The 13,146-nt window shown below is 39.0% G+C and overlaps 1 protein-coding gene across 8 annotated transcripts in view; it reads left to right on the forward strand.

Moving 5' to 3' along the window:
• LOC143152868 (uncharacterized) overlaps positions 1–13,146 on the forward strand; it is a 329,127-nt gene that overhangs the window by 203,833 nt on the left and 112,148 nt on the right. For all 8 annotated transcript variants that reach the window (XR_012993664.1, XM_076323451.1, XM_076323450.1 and 5 more), the window contains 2 exons: positions 4,538–4,790; positions 11,824–12,034. Coding sequence is in view for 7 of the 8 variants with exons in the window: in XM_076323451.1 (XP_076179566.1) it covers positions 4,538–4,790; positions 11,824–12,034 (464 nt within the window). In the remaining variant the exon portion in view is untranslated. The remainder of the gene's footprint in view (positions 1–4,537; positions 4,791–11,823; positions 12,035–13,146) is intronic.

Consider the following 13,146-nt stretch of genomic DNA (forward strand, 5'->3'; position numbering starts at 1 on the left):
ATAAGTATTTCTTCTCAAAATTATATTACACGATAACTATACCTTACGCGTAACCACCGTAACGCGTTAACTTAAAATGGATCACTTTTTATACGTTTTATCGATTAAATTCTATATCGATGTGTATCATTGCTGAATATAAAATTACCAATTGTTCCCTCTTACGTTTGTATCTTCGATCTCGTGTAATAACTTTGAGGTTAGGTTCAATAGCAGCCCTCAATAATAGCGTGTACGGTCGGTTCAAACAGTTCTGTCATTACTACAGTTGCACGGAAGGCATTAGGCACATTCTGTCTTCCAATTTGGTCGAATCAAATTGCTGATGCGCATTCTACCAATCGGAAGTCCGAACACGTCTAATGCTTTTCGTGCATCTGCATCGATATTATCGCTATTGCACGATTTATTTTTGGAACGATACCTTGCTCGTGCGAGTTAACCCCTTCAGGGAGAAATTAGTTTATTTGAAATAAATAAACATTCCAACTAATATTGGCCCAGGATATCTACCGATCTATTGTTATTATATTATTGGAAAATTTCATTATGAATATTTCACAATTTTAACGGTTATGTAAACTCGTGGTCCAGGTTGAAGCAAGCAATAACGATTAGTAATTTACTCGTAAATACAGCAAGTGCAACAATGGCTCCAACTTGGAAACAAGATTAAATAAGGGACGTGTTTATAAGAACTTTCATCCATGGTTTTGTGACCCGAATCCGTATACTACGTTGTTGCCCAAAATCTTGTTTGTTGTTTACTGTCCTTAAATCTCAGCGCTGCCCGTGTCATTAAATTTTCCACTTACAAAGCTTCCAAGTTTTTTTCCCTCCCTTACGGCTACCTAAGGTTCATTAATCCAGATTATCGCTTAATACGTACGACGTCCCCCAAATTAATCTGGATTAACGAAATTTCGCTATATTTAATAAAGGGGGCCATCCCTGTCTGTAATGTATTAGAATGATCGATCGAAAGACGCTTTGGAAGTCTTTAAAGTGAACGGGGGTAAATTTGTTGCGCCTTTAAAAGTTTAATAAAACGACGCAGACCGTAAGCTATTTTCGCTCGATACAAGCCATTAAAGGGGATGTTTGTTTTGAACGCTTCGAAGGAAATTGATTATTGGTTTAAAAAGCGAACAGTCTGTATATATTTTTCCAGTAAAAATGTTCGTTTAACGATTTTAATGATTTACGACTGAGCCAGTTTTTTTTCTCGAGAAAGCAGACCGATACTCTCCAGCCGTCCTTGAGTTTTTAAAAAACGTACATAAATTATGGAAGCTCGAACAACGTTTCGTCGTCGTTTACAGCGTAAACTTAGCCACGTGTCTCGTTAAGGAACCTTAGAAATGTTTCGTGTGTCTTTTTAGTTAGTTCTTCGTTGTTTTCGTCGTTTCTGTACACTATACACAGAGCCCCGCTTGTAGCTAAACACTTTTCGAATAAATTTAAATTTATATTCGAGATGGTGATACATTGGTCGCTCAAAGCCACTACTTCCAGTTTAAATCACCACAGACACGTTTCCTATTTTTACGACGCGCAATATATTGCTCGAAACGATTAAAGATTCAATTCTTGAGAAATAAAGTGTGTAGTACGTGGAACGAAAATATTGCGACCTTCTTAGAGCGCCCTGAAGCTATTATCCTATCACTCTTCTTGGGTACACGCTGGCAATGAGTTTTTACGGTGTAGTACTTAATGGATCTTAGGTTTATTTTTATTTTTTGTCGCGAAACTTTGCTTTTATATATTTTTAAGAAGAAGCATTTACTTGGACAATTATTCGGTTTTGTAGAAAATATCACATTAATCCTACGAGAGTTTTACCTGCGCGGTTTCTTTCTTTTTTAAATAATGCTTCTTTGCGGATGCCTGTGTGTCGTAAAATTTTCATACGTAGATATAAAAAGTTTTACAACTGCTGTTATAAAATGATAATCTACGCTGTGTCATCTTAATTCCCCGCTGCGTTTACGAGAGTCATTATATTCGTTCCATTTCAAACTCGTAAGTTCTGTCCTTTAAACATAATAATCGAAAGAGTATTTTCAACATATTGTGAGGAAATTCCCCTAACCTAAAAGTCTGATTTTAATGAATATTAATCACTCTGTTATTCCGTTGCGAAAAAGTGCCAAGAAAAGTTGCATTAAAAACATAAAAAAAAAACATTAAAACCTTCGAGACTTGATTCCACTTTTTGAAGAAATTTCCTACGGATAAAAAGATTCCTATATATACGCACTATTGTGCTCCACATGCGCACAAACTTTCATTAAAATCAGTCTTAGGGGTAAGAATAATTTCCTTATAATGGAACGTGCACATACTTTTTGGAGCCACTGTAATGGTGGGAGCAGCCAGACAGTATAGTGGGGGGGTGACTCTCCGATGGCCTTGAGCAGCCAATTGATTTCGTGCCAGAACAAATTGGAGCAGACTTCGGACGAAGTACAATCACGAACGAGAATTAAACAACTCGACGTTATACCCCACTCGGTCGTCTGTTTCGAAGTTTAGATTTTCCATTGAATGGACAAAAATTGTGCACCGTGTTCTCCTTACTTTAATAATATTTCACGTTCGTGAAACAATGCGGTCCTCCGCGGTGCTGTTTATTTTTTTCCTTTATCATCGACGGACGTGAGATTCTGTGGGGAGTCGATAAATTTTCTATCGGATGCCTGGAATTTTCACGGTAACTCTGCTGGACAGAAACAAGAGAGTGGATCTCGATCGACCGTCGAGAAATCTGTCGCTCAGAAGGCAACATGACACTGCACTTCGGACTACCTTCGCGTCAAACCCACGAAAAAGGATCTTCTATAACGAAAACGTTAGATGGATTTCTGATTTCTTTCGCTCCTTGTTTGCCATTTCGAATAAATTTCATCGTTCGATGTATATCGACAAAAAATTCTAATTAATTCCTCTTTTTCTTCTCTATGTTTCTTTTTTTTCTTCTTTTTTATCGATTTCAACTCGCGTATATAGTCGGAGCTGAGTCGAACCGAGAAGGAATTTTAACTTTTAATATCTCTTTGACACAATATTCAATTCGTATAAAATGACTTTGATAGACATATAAGAGACGTACTCTTGGAGCAACGTCAGACAATTTTACGCGAATCGAGTATCCTGTCGGTACATATTCAAACGTTGAAGAAAATTTCGAAACTAGAATTTTTATGGAAAAATTCCACTGTCCGAACAAAAATGTTCAGAATATGCATTTAAAATTTACACACTGGGGCGTAAAGTTTGTATTTCGGTCTTTTCTTTTATTTTTTTGACGAAATAAAATTAATTCATTTCCTTAATATGAAAATACCGTTTGAAAAGAAAATTATTTGTCTCGAGATCAACTGTCGAGGTATCTACTGTTGCGATACAATGGAGTTAATATAAAAATATCTTTTAAAGTATTCTCCTGAGAAATACAGTAGTACCATTGACATGTTCAAGGACAAAAAATTTGCAGATTCGCTTTTTTCTCTCGCCATTGGTCAAGCGAACAGAGACTATAACTCCGACGTAAATATTAGTAGGGAAGATTGAATTTCGATCGGTGTCGATTCCATCGTAAATTTCGTCTCCACGGAGTTAATGTTTCATCGACGACGGCGCTGCTCGAATTTATGGGGCAGTTTCATTTTATTAATAAATAGCGCCCGTGTTCCTCGCAGGATACCGTTTTGACGAAATCGAATGCAACGAACGTGATAATCATTCGCAATTATCCGAATTTTGCGGAACGTGGCAATTATGTAAATTAAATGAAAATCTATGAACCGATACCAGCGAGATAAATATTTCTATTATCGTAACGCAAATTAAATTACATACCGTATCACGCTCGATATACTTTTGCTCCATTTTCCATGAAAAAATGTCGAACGGAACGTTCGTGTCTAAAGACAATAGCAAAGTCTGGAACAAAGTATACATTTAACTTGTTATAATTGCAACACATGTTACACTGTACATATAGTCCAAACGAGTGTAATTATTTAATCAATGTAAACTTTCAACGCTTAATTTATCTATTCGACTAGTTTACTACTAATTTATATTAATTAACTATCAATTCGATGTACCCTCATGTTTATATTTACTCGATTACATATTATTCTATTCCTACAATATTCTTTCTCGATCAATTTATTATTATTACTTTTCCTCTTTAATATATACAATCTTCACACAATAAAGTACTATTCTTATTCTTATTAATAGATAACGTAAAACATATTCAACCAGGAAACTTTCATTCGAATTCTATTCAAATCTCTTCTTTATTTCCTCTGCATCTGCACGGTTGACCCTGTTGAAAGATTGTATCCATTAAATAGGAAAAACTAGTGACGATAAATCGATCGAAAAAGCAAGTAAAATACGTTGAAGCAGGAAAGCTTGATTCGTATTTTATTCAGAGTCATTCCTCTTCTTTATTAATCGTGCGTACGCACGAACGGTGTTGTAATGTTGTAATGTAAGAGAAACGTAACGATGATTGCAGGTTGTCCAGGCGGCGCCACTACCCGTACCTGTCCAGGTACGTAGCAAGAACGATGGCTCGGGGGTGGCGGCGTCGGTGTCGGGGGTTCGCAGACGAAGCGGCTCACAGGGTTTGCGATCGCCCGCCGCGAAGAGGCCACTCTCCGCCCCCGTCGCCCTCCAGGGTTGGCTACACAAACAGGGCTCCGAGGGTCTCATGCTCTGGAAGAAACGGTGGTTCGTCCTCTCCGAGTACTGCCTCTTTTATTACAAAGGTCAGATCTCCCTCGTTTTCTTTTCCTACGGAATTACGTGTCGCCTACTTTCTCCGAGCAAAACAAGAACAAAGGAACATTTCTTTTTTTTCTCTTGGTGTTTCTCCATTTTTGTTCACTCGTGGCACGATCCTTGATAAACAAAAATTCGCGACTCGTGATTCCGGTGGCTTCGTTCGCTGCACAGTGGCTCGTCGAAATTCAAAATTCGTGGTACAATCGGGATCCGGTTGATTCTTCGCGCGAAAATATATCTGGAGAAACATTCTTCGATACGAGACCGGATTTTTAGTGGAAATAGATTTTAATGATCCGCGGAGTGTACGATTTGAACGACGTGTCTGCCCGTTGCTCGTTAGTTCCACTTGTGTGGTCGTGTTTATTCGAAGTGACGGTGGTACGATATTTATTTCCTGTTAATCTTGCTATCGAATCAATACTTGGAACAGATCATTTCTAGAATATACGTATACGAATGATATTCATAAACTTCGCTTGTGTATTACTTTATAGCTTACTTTATAATTCTTTTTTTTTTCTTTATTTTTCCCTTTGTTTCTTCTTGGATTTCTAACACAGATACGAAGATGTTGTTTTCAAAAATCAGTTATGCATATATCAGTTTCGATAGTTTTTATTTCCTTAAAAAGTGTCTATCGAGCTTCGTGTCTCCGTTTACAGAGTTTTTTTCTAGATTCCTGTACGATTTGCTTTCTCTCGCTGAAAAAAATCGACTATTCTGTGACCGTATAACTGTGAAGTATAAAGGAATCGTTTGTGGGGTAATCGCTCGGTATTGCTTTCTTGTGCCGGAAAATTGGTAACGTTTATAGTGAAACCGCAGTGGAAAGTGGTATCGGTCAACGCTTGGTCAGACAGTGGTGCCATTAATAACGCATCACTCGTGTCTACTGTTCTCTTTTATCGAAACATTATCGAGTTACCGCGAAACAATAAACAAATTTCTATAGGTTTCTGTCGAAAGGAAAATATTTTCTCACGTAACTCGATATTGAAAGAATGACACGTATCGGTGTTGGTAAAAAACATAAAATACTTCCAACCACAATACCGCGCGTATTTAAGACTAAATATAGTAACAATAGAACGAGAATAGTTGTGACTTGTATTATTAAAATGAATTGATCAATCATTTTTGATACATTATCAATTTCCAAAAACTAAAGACAAAACGTGCAAAAAATAAATGATCACGTATATAGAAAAGCATTATTCACCATTATCGTAAATTTCTTAATTGATCGTTCATAAAATTTGTTCTAATTATTTACTTTTCGTATATTATGTTTCAAATTTCAAATAACCATTGTATTAAAAACGACCCAAAGAATACAATCAAAATGTATCGCCACGATAAATTTCAAATGGTCCAACGATTCAAATAATAATAATAATAAATTGTTTGAATCAATTAAGAATTCATACCGTAACAATATCAATTTACAGTAATAGAAATAATAATAATAATAATAATAATAATAGTTGATTGTAGAGACTCGTGGAACCGACTGCAGCCGATTGTTTCACGTCGTTTATCGTTACAATCGCCGGGAATAACCGCGAAATTTGTATTCCGATAAGAGGATCGCAATAAAATTAACAATTTTTCTTTCCCGTTCAGTGGCCACCGAGCGGGAAGCCTTTGGCACAGCTTCAACCCTCATCTCGTTGCTCTCGTTGTTTTTCACGTGTTACACTCTACCAATTTCCGGCCGTCATGGTGTCCCCCGCACACCACACCCACACCCACACCCACGCCAACGCCAGCCGCCCTTAACTCTTTTCCGCCGGATCGTTTCTCGGGAACACTAATTGCACAAGTTCCCTGATTTCGTACTTACGTACTCTTCCAGCTGCCGCCTCGGGATCGTTCCATTTCTTCATTTTTTCCACCGTGAAATATTTCCTGTTACGATGAAATTTAGTTACATATCGAGAAACAAAACCGGTGGTATATTTGCAACGAAGTGATCGCGAGGAAACGTTCATTCTTGGATATGATAAACGATCGACGAATCGTTTGTAACCTGAGTGTTTTCAAGTTCGAATCGGTGTGTTTGAAAGAGAAAAATATTGCAAAAACATGGGTTCGAAAATGATTTAAACAAAAGTGTTAATAATTGTAGAAACAATAACTGGTTGAGGATGTCTTTAATTCGTTTACGAGAGTTGTGTAACAGTTACCATTTGAGATCGTTAAAAGTAATCGACGCGAGTGGATTTCAAGTTGGATTCAGAAACTGCACTTACGGTTGCACTTCGTTTCTTTCGTAGACTGCACCCGAAACGAACGTAAATGTGTTACAAAGCGCGCGCAACGAAGAAACGAGTTAACGTTTCCTTTCGTTTCGCGAATTTCTGTAAAATATCCGTTCGAGCGAAACCCAACGTTTGCGGAAACATCAGTGGTCGTGACAGTGAATCGCAAGGTCTGTAATTAAAAATGAAATCTTTAATGGAAAGATTGAAGAGAGAAAGAAAGAGAGAGAGAGGCGAGGGATGCTTGGATTACACTTGGCGAAAGTTAGTTAAATTAGATTCGATGGATTCCGCTAATTATCGACTCCTCGCGCCTCTTGGCAGTCCATTCGAGACTCGAAGATTAGCTCGAGCTCGTAGTAATCTCGTTCGTGTTCGTGTTCACTTGTAAATAATCGCTTAATTTCCGTCGCGATATCTCCCCCTCCGCCCTCACCTCTGGTTTCGCTGAATGAAACCACCCAATCGTTTACGCGCCCGTGAACACCGTTGTTAATTAACGCGATATTATACGGGGGACACACAATAGGAACAATGCGTGTCTCGGTTATTATTCCAGCGTTGTAAATTAATTTACCGTTGCGTTTTGGTCCATCTGAGCGCGAACTCGCTTAATACGGATTTTAATATTCGCGAGCAATACTCGTGGATCGTTGGACGAGAGCTATTAAAGCCCCGCCCGTATTATTAGATTCGGTATCTGTCGCAATTCGTCGCCGTGCTCTCGCAGTTTAATGAATTTTTAGCTTACGAACCCTTTGAATTTTACTTTATTCGTTGTTCAGTAGCAAACGTTCAACAGGACGTAACGTACACTTTTAACCTTTTCGCTGCTGAATTAATCAGTGGGTAGGAAAAGCCTCTGTGCTGAATTAATTTCACAATCTATTTTTTAATACGAAAGGTTAAGCCCGTCGCGGTATAATAAATAAAGGAACGACAGTTTAGTCGGTCTCGACCGAGCCTTTTCGTCGCAACGTTTCCAATTTTGGATTTTAGGTCACACATGTGCGACCTTTTTCATCCCGAATAATATATCCACGGCTATTCTCGTTACTCCGGGAATAAATATTCTTGACAATAAACAAAGATAAAAGTAACTACGTTTCTTTTCGCCAGCGAATATCGTAGATATCTTCGTCGTTATATTTAGATAACTTTTGAGATTCTGAAGAACACTTTTCTTTTTTCAGCGTTATATTTTCGAATATTGTACCGTGGCAAAGAAAAGTTATTGTATCGCAAATTGTATCGATATTATCTACATTTTATCCTGTATACTTTTTAACCGAATATTTACAATACATTATTTGCCAATGACACTGTATTCACATTCTAATCGTCTTATTAGCTCGATATTATTGCACGTTGCTTCCATTTTCCGATTAATCTTACGATTATTTTATTTTTCCAAAGATTACCCAATACTCAAAAATCATGACAAAGAATCTTGATCAATACCGACTAAATTGTCATTCCTTTATTCAATACTTTCTCATCATTTTTAAAACAGGTAAAAAATCTAACAGAATCGTCTACGAGAACCAAAATATTCAATGGTATTTTCTTTAACTCGAGCATCTAGAATAATATTGAATATATTCGAGGGCAGCAATTAAAAGGTTTTAAAAACCAGGAGAATTGTTCCAGAAAGTATCTAATGATAATTACCAAACAGAAAGAAAACACTCAACCTCTTCTTACCAATTGTACATCCAGTAACAATAACGATTTGTCTCGCTTGGATTGTAAATATTTCGTGCACTTCTTTTCATTCGTGGTAAACTTCCAGTTGTGCAGTTGAAACGATAGGTGGCGTTATTACAAGTACGCGACGTAGGTGCTCAATATTTACGAGTACGTTTACACGGCTTCTAACTGCAACGTAGTAACGTTAATGTTATAACTCCAACTTAACCGAGTACGCGTTTACACGTTCAGTCTAATCTTATTCCCAACGAACTAAAGTAGCTTAGTATCTTTCGAGTAAAATGAATCAGGTCCTGTAGAGAATTCTTGCATTATTCAACGAGAGATAATTAAGTAATACGTTCTTCGATCCGAGTATTTTACTCGTTAGTCTCCGTTAGATTCGGTGATTATTTCTCAACGTCTATTTATATAAATCGTGAATAGTACTTTTCTCAAATTTGTCTATTTCAATCGAAAAGAAATCTTTAAATAAACTTTCTAATTTTCACGTACATGGATCGTAGTTAATAATAATTATCGTTTCTGTCGATTCAAGACACTTGGCAACCCAAAGTATCGAGACAACATTTTCATAGTTTAAAAAAAATAACAGAACGCTGATTTGTTCGAAATCCACTTCGATGGTGAAAGTACAGATTCTATTTAAACAAGTCTCACTGTCTGCGCGCGCGCGCGTGCGCGTCTTGTGCTCGTATATGTTCATTCGCGCCAAAATTTATCGTAGTTTTTGTCTTGGTCGTTTTCCTCTGTCCGCGGTACCCGGTGATTTATGCTCGCGCCGGCAGCGAACCGGGCGTTACGCGATATCTAACGCGTGTCAATGGCGTCGGAGCTTTCGTACGCGTCGAATCGAAGCTTTCGATTTGTCAGACTTCTGTCGTGCACGTCCGTGAAATGATTTCCCGTCCCATTTGTCCGCGTCGCGAGACATTATCAAACGGGTCTGGCGATCGATGGGACGTCATTGACTTCTTAGCCGTTCCGGGCAACGCAGTGGGACGATAACGATGACGCTGCGATGCTCGCTGAAACTCGTTTAGAAAATCTGTTCAATGCACGGGAGTAATCGTTGGTAACGATAATCGGTTTCACGTATCGATTAAATTTCATCCCCGTCGTTGTTCGCGTTCTTTCCAACTCGAACACGCGTATTTGATAAACGATGAGTTCTCGACCCGGGTGCTCCGTATACCGATAATTGGCAGTCCCAGTTTTCGAGCATTATACCAGCGAGCAACGCTCGCACTTCCTGGATCTATTTAGATCGACGTGATCGAGTCGATGCAATTAATCTAGACTTTGGAAGTGGCTCTGCGCAGCGTACTGTATACCCGCCATTTCACAGTACACCGCTATGCAAATTCCCTAGCCATAGGTGATGACATGCCACAGGTGGATAGGTAACTATACGTCGGATCGTCAACATATAATTAAGATTAACAATACCCATTCGGAACCGGTTAGTATTCCCTCTGATCTAGCACCAGGTTTCCATCTAGGTACGTCGTTACTCTTCCCATTTAGAAATGACATCCCTCGGAGCGATCATCCATTTCGAATGTCTATCCGTCCCGGACGATTCGCTCGTGCGTTCGCTCCAAGTTCAACAACTGCGGTCAGATGTAAACGAACTACTCCTGTTTGTAATATAAACACTACGCTTTCGCTTCCTGCGCTCACTTTACTTGCGCATAGTTTGGAACAACTTGAGTATGCAACCGGACGGAGCAAGACACTTGACCTTCAACTACGTGATCCAACTCTTGCTCACACTGGAACTTTCGCTGTCGTTGCGACAGAATGAATATCTACGGTAACGGAAACTCGGGTATCGAGACAAATTTTAACTCCGATTCGTGATCAGGAATCTATTTACCGACATTGTTTCCCCTCGAGGAGGGAGCAGTTGTGAAAATCAATGGCAGAAGAATTAAATAGGATTCGTGATCAAGAGTTATCTCACATCAATATTTATGTTTTTCTTTTTGACTCGAGGGGAGAACAGTTATGAAAGTTAGTACCAAAGTAATATTAACTTGAACTTGTGACCGGAAGAATCCTCCAGAATTGTTCATGTTTCTTTTCGAGAAAGAGAGGATTCGTTACTTAGAATTGCTACTCGAGGAGGTAGCAATTACGGGAACCAGTACTAAAAAAAAAGAATTTAATAATGGATGGTCCTAATTTTCGAACATTCCGCATCGGTAAATTTCTTCGTCGAAAATGAAGGGTCGTCTACGCGATACGGTTCTCCAAAGGGTTTGCAGTTGTTCGCTAGGTTCGCGCGCACTTACTTCACCCTTTCACCCTCGATCCTCCCGGTTCCTTTCATGTATGGATTTCGCAACGCGTACCAGGAACTCGGATGAATATTTCTCGTTAACGAACGAGCACGTCGACCCTCCTTCCTCGGCTTTTTCGTATATTTTCGACGCGAAACTCTTCTCGCGAGTGCTCCGTCTGGTTTCGTATACAACGAATCGAGGCCGGTGAAACGATCTTTCCGGAATCGTTTGATATATAAAGACTGGCGCGTGCTCGAATCGAGACTCGAAAGAATCCCGCTTCGAGAAGAAGAAAAAAAGAAAAAATAGAAGACCCATTTCGAAAGCAGACTGCTGTTGGCAAGCAATTACGAGTTTTCTGCGCGCACGACAGCAAATAATTGGATTATAAAAGGAAGATCCTTGGGGTTTTCCTATCTCTGGCTTCTCCGAGCCAAAACTGTGAGAAGTAACTCGATTTAAACGGTAACCTTGGGACCAACGATAAGATACCTACCCACTCGGTGTTGTTCGCGATTGATTCGTAATCAACTTATTGTGTTTATATAGTATACAGTGTAGTACCGTTCGGTAAGTTCAATCGAAGGACAAAACTTATCGAGCAACCTAGTAAGTACTGTGCGATGAATTGTATCGAACGACGAAACTCATTGAGCAACCTCGATAAGTTTACATCCTGGTACCTCGTACCACGTCCAGGTGATACATTTATTTTCTGTCGATGAAAATGAAATTTGTTAAATATCTGTTTGCAGGTCCGGAAGAGGAGAAATTGCTGGGCTCGATATTGCTACCATCGTACAGGGTCACTGTATGCAAGCCCGAGGACAAGGTCAACAGAAAGTTCGCGTTCAAAGCCGAGCACGCCAACATGAGAACCTACCATTTCGCGGCGGATAGTCGCGAAAGTATGAATCAGTGGGTGAATGCGTTGACTCTGGCGACTCTTCTTCAGGATCCCAGTCCGTGAGTGTCTATCTGCGTTTCCCGTAACTTTATTCAACTCTCTCGAAAGCTGCGTTAATGTCAACGACGGGCACAACGGTAACATTCTGCCATTAGAACGCTAACGAGAGGAGCACCACTGGAATCGTGTTTTTTTTAAACTAATTGTACCTCGATGTACACAGGTCTCGACGCGCTGTTAAAGAAAGTCTCGTCTCTTTGGCGCGTACAGTTATTTTCGAAGTGAATAGAATTAAAGACGAATATTCGTTCGCGAATCTTCGAAAGAAGGGACAAGAGAGTTTTGCATCGTTTGTTTCTCGTATGGATATTTATAGCCAAAGGTGCGTTCTCTCTTTTGTCGTTGTTATAAAACAGCAACGAGCGTACAACGCTGGTCATTGTTCAAGGACGTGTGCAACGTAGAAAAGAGAAATTGCATTTCCAGAAATAAATATTCGTTTCGGAAAAAAATGAGAAAATACGACCCAAGAACTTTTTTGCTGCTCTTATCGAGATCTATAAATCGACTCAATGTTTCGGGGATACCGGGCCGGTTAAATTTAGATTTATTTAGATTTATTAAATTTTTATTAACCCTGTTCGCTTCGAAGATCGGTGAAACGTCCGATTGCATCTGTTTACGGGTAAAATTTTACGCAGGCTTAAAATATGGGTGTTACTTATAATAGTAACTCGTCTAGAGTTGGTAGTACTACGGTTTAACTTCTAAGTTATTAAAAATAAGTGTTTCCACTTCTAGTCTCTTTTCCAAAGTAATTCTGCAACTTCGAAAGACACTTGTCCTTCCCAATGAACATTCTCTACTGAAAAGAGTAATGCACGATCCGTTGCATTTTGTCGTTACAGAATTCACAGAATGTACCATCGCAGAATTACATTTATCTTGCAACGAAAACTCTAACAGTATCGCCTGTAAATTCGACAAAAATAAAATAATCTTCCGTGAGCAATTTTACCCTCTCAACGATTCGTACCGTCTCGCGTTCACCATAGAGAGAGAGAGGACTCGACGAAATTTATAACATTCGATCGAGAAAGAAATGGCAGAGGTGATATTTCGAGCGTTCTCCAGCTGGAGCAATTTTTTTTTATCGACCGATTGAAAGTTA

The sequence above is a fragment of the Ptiloglossa arizonensis genome, chromosome 11 (genome assembly GCF_051014685.1).
Source record: "Ptiloglossa arizonensis isolate GNS036 chromosome 11, iyPtiAriz1_principal, whole genome shotgun sequence".
Taxonomy (NCBI): domain Eukaryota; kingdom Metazoa; phylum Arthropoda; class Insecta; order Hymenoptera; family Colletidae; genus Ptiloglossa; species Ptiloglossa arizonensis.